At 44.1% G+C, this 16,039-nt stretch overlaps 1 protein-coding gene across 2 annotated transcripts in view; it reads left to right on the plus strand.

Moving 5' to 3' along the window:
- ADCY9 (adenylate cyclase 9) overlaps positions 1-16,039 on the plus strand; it is a 90,281-nt gene that overhangs the window by 49,192 nt on the left and 25,050 nt on the right. Inside the window, exons 3-6 of one of the 2 annotated variants that reach the window (XM_058849695.1) lie at positions 724-828; positions 4,993-5,210; positions 9,730-9,832; positions 13,178-13,386. In XM_058849695.1, the coding sequence (XP_058705678.1) occupies positions 724-828; positions 4,993-5,210; positions 9,730-9,832; positions 13,178-13,386 (635 nt within the window). The remainder of the gene's footprint in view (positions 1-723; positions 829-4,992; positions 5,211-9,729; positions 9,833-13,177; positions 13,387-16,039) is intronic. The other variant, XM_058849696.1, reaches the window with a different exon arrangement.

Below are 16,039 nucleotides of genomic sequence, written 5' to 3' on the forward strand. Positions count from 1 at the left end.
AAGATTCAATTCCAGGATTCATTCCCCTAAAGAAGATGGCATTTTAACTTGAAGGAATTAGCTTGTTTTAAAAGCTCAAGTGCAATATTTTAGGTTGCTTCCAAAATGCACAACCTGGAACTAGTGCAAATCCTGATGGTTTTGCTTTCCTTGTTCCCTGTGACATTTGCTGAGTGTTTGGCTCCAACAATGTACGATAGCCTGAGCTCCCCTCTCTTTTCTTAGGGCTCTGTATGAAAAATCATTTTCCTTTATTCATTTCAGATTTGTTGCTTTCCATTTCCCTGGGTTGTTCATAATGCATCATGGTGTTTCATGCTTTTTCTGGATTTTGCTGCATTTTGTGCTGTGTTCTCTCCTAATGGCATTCAGATCCCTATGCAGACAGGTTTCACACAGGAAAATTGCACTTCTCCTGCTAAAGAGTATTTTATTCCTCCTGGGGAGGTCCTTTGCCTGTGCACGGCGATTACACTGTATCTGTGATGTTACACTAGTGAAGCTTTCCTGGATTAGATTTAGCTTCAGCAAACAGCAAATCTGTGATTTATTTTTGAAATGGTGCATTCTGTTCCAGTCAAATTTTGCTCCCTGCCTCCCATTCTGTAGCTTTGTTTATCTTTGAACCGTGCTGCAAGTTTACAAGTGGACTGAATTACAAATTGCATCATACTACAAGGACACCAGAACATTCCTGGCTAAAATTCTTTTGTCTCATTTCAGCCTTGCCCTTCATGTAGTACCACCCTTGCTCCCCACTGCGATGTCAGCATAGATGAAGGAGCTATCCAAAATGGTTGTCAGGATGAGCATAAAAACAGTATGAAGGTAACTGAAGTATTTCTCACTTCCCTCTTTCCCTTATTTCTCTGCTTCCCTCAGCTTTCTTATTTTTGCACCACTATTCCTTTATCCAAGCTATTAAGCAGCAGAACTGATTTTGATTTTTGAATTATGTTCAAAAATTTAGTTGAGTCCCCCTGCCCCAATTTTCAAAATTTTTAGTAATTCTGTGAGCTCCACTTGTTCCAGAGAAGGACCTAAAATCTGGACTCTTTAAACTATGCTGATGGTACCCAAAGAGGGAGGCCCAGTGAGCACTACCACACTCTCCATCCTCACACCAGCGGGTGTCACCTCACCACAAGTTCTGTGTCTTGCCAGTGTCTCCTGCATCACCACTCTAAAACAGAGGTCATTCCTGTTCACACACAAAATTCACAGCTTTAAGTCAGTTTGTATCCATTCCTGACTGACAGAAACAGCCTCTTTCATGTTCCTCGTGCTGCTGCCACGCTTGCTTTCCTTGCCTGTTGCTCAGATATTCTCACTGGAGCCACCTACTCCTGTGCCAGACACTGCCAGTTTGCTGTCCTGCTCGTGGCCCTCGCAGCCTCTCTGCTCTGCCTGTGGCCTCTCACTGCTCCCTGAATGTAAAGCTAAATGCAGACTGAGAATCAGTGCTTATTAACTGCTTGTTACATATTCAAATAAATATGTTTTCCCTTCTTGGGGAGAATCACTCTGTAGATATGCTCTGAGACAGTGATCTTGTTCTTCATGTCTATCCTACAGCTCTTCTTGCCTGTAAGAAGCTGACTGAAGAACTTGCCAGCACTGTTGCCACTGCTGAGCCACTACATTAATCTGTGTTGTCCCTCTCTGTCTGTACTTGACCTGTTGTCTAATGCTTAAACTGTAAGCTCAGAAGCAGGGCCTGCCTTACAGGGCTGGAGGGGTGTGTTACACAGCAGTTCTGTGCCAGAGTTCCAGGAAACAACCTAAGAAAAGAATAAAATCATGATCCCTTGAGCCTTGAGGGAGGTGTCAGCAGGGACTTGTCTCAAACCAGCTTGAGATCTCTTAAGACAGAGAACATGTGGGAGATCTGCCTGGGCTGCCAAGATGGTAGGCAGGAGATGCTTCTTCTCCAGGTGGCCCCTGCCCACGTGCAGGGATCTCCAAGAACCAACTGAAGAGGGATTGTCCTTAGCTACCAACTGCTTGGTTTAAGTTGCTTCCTACTGTAGCTGCATTGGCTTTGTGTGTGTGAATCAGCAAGTCATCTGACCTTCCCTGGAGGAGATTTGTGTACAGAGCTGAGGAAGAGGTCTGTAATTCCACTGGAGGAATTCCAGTGGAGCCCAAGTCGCACATCCTTCTTGGGTTTGGTTCAGTTATTGCTCAGCCAAAAATGGGAACAGTGTCATGGCCATCAGTCTGGGATGCTTGTTCAACTGAAAACTCAAAGAATAGCCACATGCACAAAGTTGCTGTAGCATTGGATTCCCAAGACTTCCTTGAAGCCTCAGTTCTCTTGGGAAGAAGAGCCAAAAGCCTCTACCCATCTCTGTTCCCTTCCCACACCACATGCTGCACTCATGTCCCTGTCTTTAGGGAATGTTAATGATGTTTAATCATATCCTTGGACTTGAGTGGCTCCCAACAGCCTCTGGAGCTTCCTTGTCTCTTGATGAGAGGAAACTCCACGCTGAGCCTCCAAGTTCCCAGGGAAACCCTACAGCCTGTTACCTTCGGAAGTACCAGTAACGTCAGAGCTAACAACATTTAATAAATAGGGATTTTTTTTCCTACACAAACGGTTTCATACTCTAATCCCTGCCTGTTGAGATTAACAGAGCACAGAGAAACCTTGAGCTGACTGAAGGGAAGAATTTTCTTGGGGATTTGAGCCTTTGCCAAGGAGCTAAAGAGAAAGTCCATGCTGACCTTCTGTGAAAGAGAGAAATTTTCACTGCATTTTTCAGATGATCTTGAGGAATAGCAGGGAAAGCAGACGGTGCATAGGAGTCCAAATCTTGTATTTGAGCTGATCATAGCAAAAACTGTGGGTTCTTGTTTACTGCTTTTTAACAAGTGGTTGGAGTGGTGAGGAAGAGGAGAAAGATTGTTTCATACTATGACTTTAAGTTTTTCTTCAGGCCTCAGCTTGTTCTGGGAAATGCTCTGAGCAAATACAGTCCTTAGCATAAGTTAAAAAAAACCAACCCACCAAACAATGAAGGCTCTTCACTAAGAGCTGGTTGGTCAGTTTATTTGGTTTCCCTTTGCTAGTCCTCCTCACCTCAAAACCAGAGGCGTTTACCCTGGCTCTGGAGGATGCTCCGTAGCCCTGTTCCCTCTGGGCGGTCTGGATGACCTGGCAGACGTGTAGGAGGAGCTGCTCGATGTTTTTTCTCTTAGAAGAGAACCTGGTGACCTTTTTTATGTGAGAAGTTCTTGTGCCTCTGCCTTACAGGAGTGTCCCTCTGTCCTGGTGCTCTTGGTGTGCCCCTGCTGGGATCTGTGGCTGAAATCCCCTTTCCCCTCTGGTGATTATGGTCTGCAGCAAAGCATTGGCAGCACACCAAGGAAACCACCCCATTTCCTATTCCTTCCTCAGCTGCTGTCGCTGTGCTGGGAGCACCTGCAAGCTGCCAAAACAACTGTTGGGAGGGCTAGAAGGGACCAGACTGGGAATCTTTCCATCTCCTGGCTCCCAGCACGTGGCTCTCGGGCTCACACCTCTGCTGGGGCAGCCCACAGGGTGGGGATCCCACATCCCCCTGGGAGGGAGGGAGGAAGGGGAAGCACAACCCACCTCCCTCCTGCTTTTCCTGTAGCTCCAGGGAACCATTCCAACACACCTTGTTATGGCTTTAGCTCTGGAGGTCGTGGCTGTGACAGGAGCCAAGCCCAAGTGCTTCCTGGCTCCTCCCTGTGCAGGGTTCTCCTGCTGCCCCCTCAGTCTTTTATCTTCCTTGGCTGTGTCTGAACCTTTCCCTTCACCTGTCTGTGTTCACTTGCCTCCCTTGCTTCACAGGACACATCACTCAAGGAAATGGATTTGATTTTGCATGGGCAGCCAGAAAGCAGATATTTTTTAACTTTAACTAAGTTGATTTTACAATGTCAGTAACATATTTCAGCACATGGTTGGGGTGGTGATGATATTTATGGTATTTATTTATGGTCACTGTGATGACATCCAAGAATAGTCTTCTGGAGGAGCTTGTCACTTCTGTACAAGCAGGAATGGAGAAACTTCTGTCATGAGTGGGCTTCAGGATGAGGATAAATGCTACATGATAAGTGATAAGATATGGAGGGGGGAAGATGAACACTCAAATATGCCAAGTTTGCTCTATGTTTGCATTTGAAAATGATCCTGACTAACTGCAGTTCATTTTCATTCTAACCACACTTAGCTGTCTAATTCTTTTGGAATTGCTTCAGTACATATTGGTCTAGGTCAAACAAAATGTAAAAGAGGGAACTTCAGGCTCCACGAAAATAGAATGATTTTTATTTAAAAGTAATTTGTGTTCTCCAATGACAGCAGCATTGGTGATACTGTGTACCTAAGCCATGTGGCAAGCTGTTGTCAGAATTAAAGCTGCCTTGACTAATAGGAAGGCAAAAGAAAACCAGAAAAAAGAAGTATGTCTTAGAGAAGGAAATGCAGTTTAATTTGCAGGAGTTTTTGTTGTAGGATGAGATGTACAAAAGGGCTCTTCCACAGGTGAGGGAGAGGGGGAACCTCTGGGAAGGCAGCAGACCCACAGTGGTCAAGGGAAGGATCAGCAAAGGCTGGAAGAGAGAGCTGTCCATTGACCCAGGGAGAGGCAGCACAGATTAAATGTGTATTTAAAAAGCTATTTCAAAGAATCTTAACTGTAAGATGAATGAATGAAACTGGGGCTTGTGGTTGGTTGACACTGAGTGTGTGAAAATGCGCTTTGTTTTCTGTTCCTTGGAGAGCTGGTTCATAAAAAGCACAAAGGTGTCACCTAAACAGGCACATGGGAGGTGTGGGAGATAAATCCACAGGAGATGGGGGTGGATTCAAGGCAGGGGGAGTTTGGTCTTTGTGGTCAGGGCAAGCTCAGGGTGCTGAGGGAAGAGCTTCTCTCAGGTTTTACTCCTTACAACCTCTTCTGTCTGTTGTTAACCCTGACATTCCCTGGCTGTGTTTTGCTCTCTGTTGTCCAGGCTTCAGGAGGACACAGTCCAAAGACTCAGAATGGACTTCTGAGTCCTCCCCAGGAGGAGAAGCTGAGCAACAGCCAAACCTCACTGTATGAAATGCTGCAGGAGAAGGGACGCTGGGGCGGAGTGAGCCTGGATCAGTCAGCTCTGCTCCCTCTGAGGTTCAAAAACATCAGAGAAAAGACAGATGCCCACTTTGTGGATGTGATTAAAGAAGACAGGTAAGGAGGATGGAGCTGTGCAGTGTAAAATCCTGTAAAGGTGAGAAGGTAGTACTGGGGTCCCATGTCTTTAGTATTTGTGTGCTTTTTATCTGATTTCAGTGATTATTGTCAACATATAGACCGTTATAAGTTTCCTGATTTTAGTCTTTATTCTGCTTAAACGACAGTAAGAACTTGATATCAGAAGCTTTCTGTTTAAAATAAGTAAAACCAGTTTTTCATTGCTTCCATGGTGAACAGTCCTCCTGTCAGTCCTCCTTCAGTCGAGTCTTCAAAAGGGAAATTGCTCTTTAAATTACTCATCACGCAGTTGAGCTCCATTTTATAATGCAAAGTCCTCTTAATGCATGTAGTGTGTACCTTCCTCTGCAATTTAAGGTGTGACATAAAATCTGAACCACAAAACTCAAATTTTTTTTATAGTAAAAGAAAAGCATCTGATAATATGCGACTAATCATAAAATCCTACTGGGCTTGGAAGCAGAATTAATAGGAGTTAATTCTCATGGCCTTACTATCTACTTAGATATTGGAAAATCACTTTCTCTCTGTTTCAAACAAAAAAGCTTATTTTGGGCAGAGGAAATATTCTTCAAAATTTAGTAGTGTGGGATTTTTATCAACACACAACCATATCTCCATTATGGCAGTGACTTGACTGGAGCAGCTAAACAGGTAGCTTGAGTTTGTTATTATTTATGGCTATTTTTATTTTTGTTTCATTGTTTCCACTCAGATTTGAGGGTATTTTATCTAAATATCCTTGAAACTGTGTTCTCTTATGGACTCAGCTGTTTGGAACAGGAACACCATCACTGTTATGGAAACATGGCTTAGGCAGGGAGAGGTGAGAGGGGGGGACAGGAGTCCCTCTCCAGTCTCTTACCTAGATTTTCTCAGTTTACCTTTCTCCTGTTGCCAATTTGAGTCAAAATTTAGGGTTCTTTATTGTTTTTCTTGGTGTGTGATCTGTCATTAGTGGCTGAGAATAAAGGTTTAGCTGATATTTCCAAATATTAGAAAATAGACAGTTTTGGAACGTCCAAATGTTGGCAGAAATCAGCCAGAACAAATAGGAATATTGTTTAAAATGTAACCAGCACTCTGCAAACTCTAAGTTATAGAAGTAGCTTAATTTATGCAGTTGGTCTGCTGAAGATACCTTGCTCAAGTTCTTGTGTTTTCCTCCTCCACTCCCAAAATGGGTAATTTTTTCTGATTTGGAAGGAGTACCATGATTTGAGATCAGTCAAAGCCTGGCTTTTTTTTTTGGTCCCAATTAAATATCATCATTACCATATTAAGTGGGCCATTTCTTGTTGCCAAGGAAACTTCTCTGCTGAGTTCAGTTCATGTAAACATAACTTTCCAAAAATAATCTTCTGATTAATTAGATCTATGCAAAATCCTTTAAGCCTACCAGTTTACACTGATTTTTTTCAACATTTCTCAATGAGAAATTATATGGAATAAGCCATTTAAAAAATGTTCTTGGTCCCCTTGTGTAAAACAGAATTGTTGGTCTTGATGAATCCAGTATCTGTGAGGATCTTTGAATGAGGAATTTGAGGTGTCTCAGGGAGGGGACCAAACTTCCTCATGGTCATTTTACAGGAATCCCCATTTTCACTGAGTTCTGCTGTGTTGGTTTGATGCTGTTGCAAAGCCAAGTGATCTTCCCTAAGCACTGAGCAGTGATTTCCACTGCAGGTCACTTGGATATAAATTCCTGTTAACAGAAAATACTTAACCCAGGTATGGTGATAAAGTGCATAAATTAATCCCACAGGCTTCCTGCAGAGCTGGGAAGGGTTAAACATACCCTGGGGGGATTCAGGAGCCTGGACACTGCATTAGGAAGCTGCCTGGGGCTAGCTGGGAGGAAATGCTTCACACTGGGGATATTGAGCTCAGCTGTGTGGCTGGGAGTTTTTTGCATGCCAAGATTTCACCTTGGAGCTGATACCTCGGCACAATTCCAATGTTCTTTAAAAATATTATTAATAAAGACAGTATTAGTGTGGCATGTTTGTATTAGTACATTATAAAAGAATCCTTTTATGAAAGTTACCAGTTCTTACAGGTTGATTATCTGTATTTAACAAACAGTGAATACTTTCAGCTTCCAGTCTGCCTTCTGTAAAAATCCTGTGCTTTCTTCACTGTAACCTGCACATTACTGTGTTCTTTAAAAAAACCCTGTAGTGTAAGAGTATAGAATGTTTGAGCTTTATTTCACTGGGAATATCCTCAAAGGATTTTTGGATTGGGGATTTTTGTTTCCAGCAAAAATTAGGTATTCCTTAGGCTATAAACCTTCTGAAGTACAAGAAGTGAATACTCGTGTGCTGACCAGGGCAATACTCACAATGATCTCTTCAGACTTCCAGAGCAGAATCTCAGGCATGAAGCTCCCCCAGAACTGGGTTCTGTGCAGCCCTTCATCCCTTCCTTGGGGAAGTTTCTTGTTTAAATATTGTTTAAATACTTTTCCATTATTTTAAAATTTGTTTGTTTCTTTCATTTCCCACTTCTCAGTCTTGCTTGATCCGGGGAACACCCTGTGCTGGGAGGCAAAGGCCTCCTGGAAAGCAGATTATGTACTTGACTGTTTCATCAAGTGGGATCTTCCTTTTGGAGACAGAATGAGCTGACAGGGAGCTGAGAAGGCCCCGGGAATGCTGCCTTCACCCTGGTTCCATCGTGTTCCACCTTCTGTTTCATGCTGTACTGTGGAGCTGGACTGTTCCTCCTACATCCTTTACCAGCACAACAGCACCATCACCAACTCTGTTGAGCTTCCCTGCAGGAAGAAAGGGGATTCAACAGTACATAAGGATAAAAAAAAACCCAAAACCTTTCAAAATTTTTATTATAAGATGCTCTTAGAAATGTCTAAGAAAGGTGAGGAATGAAGACAAGGAAGAATGAAAGAGAGAGGGGTGACTCAAGTGAAGGTATCCTGTCATTCCTTCAGACTATCCTGATATTTTTAATGTATTGGCCAAGGCCAGAATTTTTAAAGGTTACCAAGTATCCACCATATTCATGCTTAGACTCCTTTGTCTTCTCTAGCATCAGTCTAGGAATGTGTGTTTGGTTGATCTTGCATCTCAATTGGGGAAAAAAAAAAGCTTCCCACATGCCATCTTGTGCTGGGAGCTTGTACTTCCAAGAAAACCTCTTAGGCAAGAGTTCCATAAAAATAAACAGAAAATAACCCCAAAACCAAACCCCCTTAAAAAAAGAATTCAGGCACAGACAAGCTCTGTAGGATCTTTCTTTCAGCTTCTTCATCTGCTTGGAATTTGACCTCACGTGCATTTCTGGTTTTTGCTCAGAGTCACCAGCTTGGAAATTGCCCGCTCTGACTGTGGCTGTGGTGCTGCAGTTCCCAGGGTGGGAATAGCACTGGGAAAGCAGCCACCCCATTTTAGATTGGGAGGGATTTTAGAAACAATTCCCTGTAAATAACATATGGAATCAGTTGCTCAGAAATGAGGTTCACAGGCAGGGAGGGGTGTGTTTGTAAGCTGCACACAGCAGTGTCCCAGCCACAAGTGCCACAAGCAGGTGTGACCTTGCTCTGTGACCCTGGGCACGAAGCACTCGGTGCTGTCGGGTCCCTTCAGCTCCCTGGCACCTGCTCAGGGGAGGAAAAGTTTGCACATCAAGTGCCATCAGGAAACTTCATTCATAAACCTCTGCTAATGCAAAACTCAAAAAGGTTTTATTTTTCTTCCAGAGGATGGGAAATAAAAGCAACTTCTTAATGATTGAAGCCTCTTTTATATTGTTGTGGGGTTTTTTCACCTTCTGTGGGAAAGATGAAGGTGAAAGAGGGCATAAACACCCTCTGGCAGATGCTGCCTCTGGGTTCCTTAGCCTTGATGTCATTAGTTGTCACTGCCTTTGTTGATGGTGCTGGTCATTCCAAATCTCCCATTTCAGAAGTAAATCTCAGCTCTCCATCTCTTCTCTGCAGCCTGGATCATTAAGGAGTGTTCCCAGTTGAGTTACTGAGTTATTTTAGTGTCTGAAATAACAAGAAACTGCTGTTTTCTAAAATGGGCGATGTTTTTTTTCCCCCCCATAACAATTTGTCACCTTTGTCATCCTTGGCTTGCTTTGAGCCATAGAATTCCACCCAAGACACAAATATCCCACAGCCACGTGTCTGCAGAAGTTCTGTGTCTGTAGCAGCAATTAACCTTTACTGTTTGCTGGCTTATGTTACAATTATCTGTACTCATCAGTTAGGTCTGTTAAATTTCTGGAAGGACTTGTTAGACTCTTCCTGGAAGTATAAAATTTTGCTGTTTTTTTGTGGAATATTTCCTTTGACTGAGCAAGTGATGTGGGTAAGAGGATACTTCGGTGATCGAGAAAGAAGCAAAACCACAGGAACTTCAAAGCCAAGTGCCAGCATCCCTAGAAACAGCAGCCACAGACTGGGGAGGGGGCTGAAGGAGGTACAGCTGAACAAACTGATGTTGATTTTGTCTTCTTTCTTCAGCCTCATGAAAGATTACTTCTTTAAACCACCTATTAACAAGTTGAGCCTCAACTTCTTGGACCAGGATTTGGAGATGGCCTACAGGACGAGCTACCAGGAAGAGGTGTGTTTCTCCTGGCATTGGTTTCTGTCTGCAATCTGTCTAAGCCACTGTCTGTCCTTGGGTTTTTTAACACATTTTGTTGCAGTTGTTTCATGACAAGGGTCATGAAATGTCAGATGTGATTTGCTACTTGATATTGCTGCCTCTTAAAACAGTCTCCTTTCAGTTTATTATAGAATTATGGAATGGTTTGGGTTGGAAAGGACCATAAAGCCCATCTCATTCTGGGCCATGGGCAGGGACACCTTCCACTATCCCAGGCTGCTCCAAGCCCCGTCCAGCCTGGCCTTGGGCACTTCCAGGGGCAGCCACAGCTTCTCTGGGCACCCTGTGCCAGGGCCTCCAATAGAAGAATTGGAGGGAAGAATTCCTTCCAATATCCCATCTAACCTTGCCCTCTGGCAGTGGGAAGCCATTCCCTGTGTCCTGTTAACCCAGGCCATTGTCCAAAGTCCCTCTCCGGCTCTCCTGGAGCCCCTTTTGGCACTGGAAGGGCTGTGAGGTGTCCCAAAGTTCTGTCCTCCAGGCTGAACACCCCCAGCATCCCAAGCCTGGCATCAGAGCAGAGGAGTTCCAGTCCTTGGAGTGTCCTTTGCCATGCCCTGAGTCTAGTCCAGTGTTTGGGCTGGAACTCTGAGGTACACTGATCACTTCTCACCTGTCTTTCCTCCATGGTCAGGTTAATGTTTTAAGTCTTTAGGGTGGCCAGAGAACCATGCTGAGATGGTAAGGACCATCACTTACCAAAGTAAAGGACCAATTGCTGCTTGTCTTCTCATCAAATATTCTAACTTTGAGAATGGTAACTTGGAATTTGATTCTTGTTTAGTCACAGTCTTATGGTTATCCCTGTGGAATCCAAACCTGTGCTGAATTCAAGTGTCCTGATTCCATAAGTGTGCTGCATTCAAGTACAGGCAGCTCAAAACACTGGAATTGTAAGGAACTCTTCAAGGTTTTCTTCAGGATTCTGCACTGAGTCTAAAAACTCCTTAATTCCCTTGGGGTCTAATAATATCACAGGCTTTCCACAACACTGGGTTTCCCTGCCTGTCTGATAGGAACTAGCAAGATGGTTTAAATTTATCTAGAGTGACATTAGGTGTCAGTTAGAACTGAGGCTGCATTTCCACCAGTAGCTGAAAAATTGCTGCCAAGAAAAAGCAATTGCTCTGCCCTCCTTGTTCCTCCTCCTCCCTGCTCCTTCTAATGGCTCTGGTGCTTCTCAGCCTTCCCTGCTGTGAGCAGTTCATTTACTGGCCTAGCATGAAATATTCATGGTTTGTTTTTCTGTTTGGGGTTCTTTCTCTTTCCATCTCGGGCTGTTTTGTGCTGTGTTGAGGCAGCAGCAGCTCTGGAGAGGTTGGCAAGTGCCAGAGCCAGCAGGAGATAAGCGTCCGGCAGCAGGAAGGGGAATGGGCCCTTCCCTTCCAGCAGCACTGAGCTGTTGATTTGGGTGATCCCTCTGCAGAACTGCACCAGGATAAATTAGGTATGGGTTTCTTTTCTTCTTCTATGTCCTGCATCTCAGGGCAGCAGGATTTCTGCTCCTGCTGCTTGTTCCTTTCAGTTCTGGGCAATGTTGTCACATTCTCCTTAGGAATATTTGTTTGTTTTCCAATACTTCCAGGTGACACCTAATTACATTTATTTTATTTTACCAAAGGAAAGCCCAGCTGTGTTGCAGTTCAGTCTCTTCACTTTGGTCAGGAGCTCTGTGCTCATCCTGCAGCACTGTAATTTAGTGGTATCTCTGCATAAAGTTCCTGTAGCAACAACAGGGAGAAACTTCCTATGGTATGCAGCCTGCAAAATTTGCAAACTGTACAGAAAATAGTACATCAGGTAGTTTCCAGTGGAAAGAGAAGCAAAGCAGAGGTAGTAAAGCACATACAGATGGACCTATTAATGTGGCTATTTGGGAAATTCCTTGAAAGAGCAGGAATGTGGCCTGTGCATTTTGTTAGTGGCAAGCTAATAATTTGAAAATTACTACCTCCTCAAAGTGGGAATTTTCACTCTCTAATAGTAACTCCGCAGCACTGGGGCAAAAACCTCTTAAAGCTTTAATGTTAGCAGAGTTCTGGTTCAAAACAACAGTGAAATCTTTTAGAGAGTGGAAAGATTTGACAACAGTTGAGGTTCTCTAATGGCCTGACAGTCATTGCTGCTGAAAGTGACTTCACTTTCTGAATTCACCCCTGAATTCACCTCTGATTATACAGAGCCAGCTGCATTCTCAGGTTGTGATCCCTCTCAGGAATTAGCTCTGCTTCCCAAGAGCCTTAATCTGTTCTCATTTGGAAATGAAGGCAGTGCTTAACACTGTTAGAGCATCCTTAACTCCGTCACTTGGGGATCCAGTGCTGCTTCCCTTAATTCAATTGATGGGACTTCATGTGTGGATGAACAGGATTCTGCTACCCCTTCAGGTTAAAAGGTTAATTTTGGCACTGAGGTGATGCTGGCTGGATTTCTTAGGTTGCAGGGAGGTACAAATGAGGAACAAGTTTGTTTCCCAGTATTGCTGAGCACAGACCTGTTCTGAGGAGCAAAAGAAACTTTCAAATCAAACCAGAGCCCTCCAGCTGGGCTCCTTCATGGTGACATTGATAACATAATATCTGGTTTTCTTTGGAACTTGTTTTCTATGGTGTATCTCTTGGGCAGATACAAACACTCCAAGGACTGGGCTCACCTTCATGAGCCAGGATGTGGAGCTCATAATCTGGTTTTCAGCAGGACTGGCCACGGTAGCACAAACTGGCCAGGATGGGATGGGAATGTGTGGTCAGGGGTTATGGAGGAGCAGAATTTGGTATCCTGGGCTCTGATCAATTTGGATTACACAGTTTTTAATCTGGTCTGAAAGGGAGATGTGAATTCTGCCACAGGAGCTGTGTCTGTGGAGTGGTGCTAGGAGAGTTTTCTTAACCATCAGTGCTAAAAAGGTTATGGCAAAATCTGTTATTATTTTAAATTAAAATAATAGAAGAAAATATCCCACAACTTATCTTCTACTTATTATATTTATGTTTCTTTGCACAGAATAGTCAATTTTCATGTTGTTTTATTTCTGTGTCATAATAGTGTGTAAAAATCACCCCGGGCCTGGGGGCTGTGTCACCAATACTTCTTTTCAACACAATCTGCTCAGGGAGCTGTGACAGCCATCAGTTCACCTCTTCTGCTTCTTGTTTCCAACCAATGCTTTCACTGGATTAATGAAGAAAATTTCTTCATTCCTTTATTTGTTAGGAGCTGCTGTTCATCATCTGGTTGAATTCGGCAAAATAGCATTTATTCCTTTTCATCCCTTCCCTCAAATCCCTGTGTCCCACACAGGTTATAAGGAATGCTCCAGTGAAGACATTTGCCAGTGCTACCTTCAGCTCACTCCTGGACGTGTTCCTGTCCACCACAGTCTTCCTCATCCTCTCCATCACCTGTTTCCTGAAGCACGGAATGGTCGCGTCCCCTCCGCCACCTGCGGCCGTCGTGGTGTTCGTCATCGCCATCCTGCTGGAAGTGCTGTCCCTTGTCATCTCCATCAGGTAAAGAAAGTGTAACAAAGTCTGCAGATAGCAGGGAGAGCTGCAGTGGTGCCTGGCTCAGGAACATTTTGTTTGACAGCATCCCAGGGACTCGCTTGGATGGGCTGTAACGCTTTGAGAACGGAGTCAGTGCAGCCAAGGCTCGTGGCACAGCTTGTGCAGGGAGAGCTCTGGCTACAGGAATTGCAGCAGAATTATGACTCTGATAGAATGGAAAATGTAATCTGCACCCCATCCATGCCCCTCTTACTGTTCCTCGGGGTGCCACATGCCACTGTACGTCTTCTCTCCTCAAAGGACCATCAGAATTCAAACAGAAGACTTTTATCTGCCTGCAAACCAACCCACCCAAAAAACTGCTTCTTTAAATTCCAAGATAAGAGTACAGAGTTCTGGGGTTAAAACCAACATCATGTATCAGAGCTGCAAAGAGCAGTGCTCCCCTCAAAGAAAGAAAGAAGAGAAATTGCTAAAGGCACATTGTGTCTGTCCAGATTTATTTCTTTTTTTAAAATGGGTTAACATTGAGGTGGTTGATGTTTTCAGTGTCTGACTTATAACAGGAGTCCAGTGTTTCCCCAGAAGGGAAGGGACACTGTTTTGTCCCTGCAGAAGGGGTGGCACTTGGCAGGGTCGTGCTCAGAGGTGCCAACCCCACACCTGAGCCCTTGTCCTGCCCCTCAGGCTCTGCACTTGGCTGCAGGTGCCTGGTTTTTAACAGCAGCTCCTCATTCCCCGTTTGTGCCCAGGGCTGGGCTGTTCTGGGCTTCCAGGAGTGTGTAACTCCCCCAGCCCCGGGGAGCAAAGAGCACTTTATTGTGCAGCTCTGCTCTCCTGGGTGTGCTGGGTGATCTACACAGATACCCCGTGTGAGCTGTCATTAACCCAGCTAATCAAGCTGTTAATGAGCTGTTTGTTTGTCTGGACTGTGGGAGGAGTTCACTCTGCCCTCCTCATCCCTGTGTTCACTGCATTTCCCTGACACAACAGCAGGATGAGGGTGGTGTGTGCAAATGGGTGTCCTCTCCTGGAATCCTGCAGATCTGTCAGGAATGTGTCAATCAGAATGCTTTTGTAATTATGAGCTGGAAGCAATTTCTGCTGCTGTTTCAAAAGAAACGAGAGATTGCAGTTGGCACTGTTATTTTGACTTTGCAGGATCGAGGTAAAAAATACTGAATTAATGCTTTAGTCACTGAAGGAGGTTTGTACCTTACTGGGCATATAAATGTGTGCAAGTGGATTTACATTAAAGCTGGCATGTGGAGTAGAGAGAAGCCATCTATGAAATGCTTTTAAAGATAGATTTCTTAGCAGGGGTGTTTGGCTGTTGGAATTGAAATAGTTTTTAGAAAATCTGAAAATTCAGAGAGTTAAAAGCTGTACTGGTGGTTGAACTGGTAGAGCTGTCATTCAAAACTGTGTAAATTGTTGCTCTGTCCTCTCTCTTGCATCAAAAATGCATTTTCCCCTTTGCAGAAGTTCCTGCACTCTGGTTTGGGTGGGGCAGAAGTTTTTCAAGCAGTTTAATGTGCCCTGGCAGTTCTTTCAGCTGGTCTGGGTTTGGTGGCTATGAACTTGTTCAGCTGGGAACAGCTCAACCACCACTTTCCAGAAATGCTGTTTTCTGCTGTCCAGGTGTATTTGGAGAAAATTTGTGCTCACTCACTTTACAGGTGAATTCTTACTTCAGTTTAGTATTTTTCAATTTGTTGTTTTTCCCACTTGTTTTCCCCGTAGGACATTGCTTTTGCCTTATTTTGTACATTTATAAAAATTATTGCTATAATCTCAGAAATATTTATAGGTAGATACATAAGGTTTTATTGCAGTCCTGCTCTATAACTGGTGGTTTATGGGTTCCTTAAGGAGAAGGGAAATCGTTGTTTTCAGTCTATATAGTCAAGAGTTGGCAAAGTGATTTTGTCTGTGAGTGGCTGTGCAAGGGTTTGGCTTCACTGCAGCTCTGTGCTGTCCCAAGACCCCTCAAATTGTCCTGGTTACCCTGGGAACCAGGAATGGCTGGATGGGGTAAGTGACCACTGCCTTTCCCTCTCCTCTCCTAACCAGCAGGGATGTTTTGAATTTATTTTGTAATAAAATACATTTCTGGGCCACCCTAGTCTCCATAACCTGAGGCACACACTCTGTACAGTTCCTTTGGGCAGGGAGGTGAAAATGATCTTTTTCCTCTTCAATTCCTCTTCCAAGTGAGGACTGCTCCCTCTGACCACTCATTATGCACAGAAACAGTGCAGAACTTCCTGTGCAGAAATGTCATCCCAAATGACAATCACAGAATACCACCGAGATATCTTTGGGGAGGAGACTGGACTACAATGCTGGGCACAATCCCAGAATTTCAGGAAAAAGGATTATTTTAAGACCAGAAAATTCTTGACTAAGTTTCACATTGTATTTTCATTATCATGATGCTAAGCACCCTGCCTTTAAATCAGCTAAATTGTAATTAAACCCAGGACTCAGCCTAGCAAGGGCTCCCTTGGTTCTTGTGGCTCAGCCCTCGGTCCAGCCGTGGGAGGGGAGAGCACAGCTCTGGCACAGCCTGGCCAGTGAGAAACAACTTAAAACTCAACCTCTGCAACAGCAAAAGTCCTCATGGAGCAAAGCTTACGAGGGAGAGAGATGTTTT

Source organism: Poecile atricapillus, chromosome 14 (assembly GCF_030490865.1).
Source record: "Poecile atricapillus isolate bPoeAtr1 chromosome 14, bPoeAtr1.hap1, whole genome shotgun sequence".
NCBI classification, from domain to species: domain Eukaryota; kingdom Metazoa; phylum Chordata; class Aves; order Passeriformes; family Paridae; genus Poecile; species Poecile atricapillus.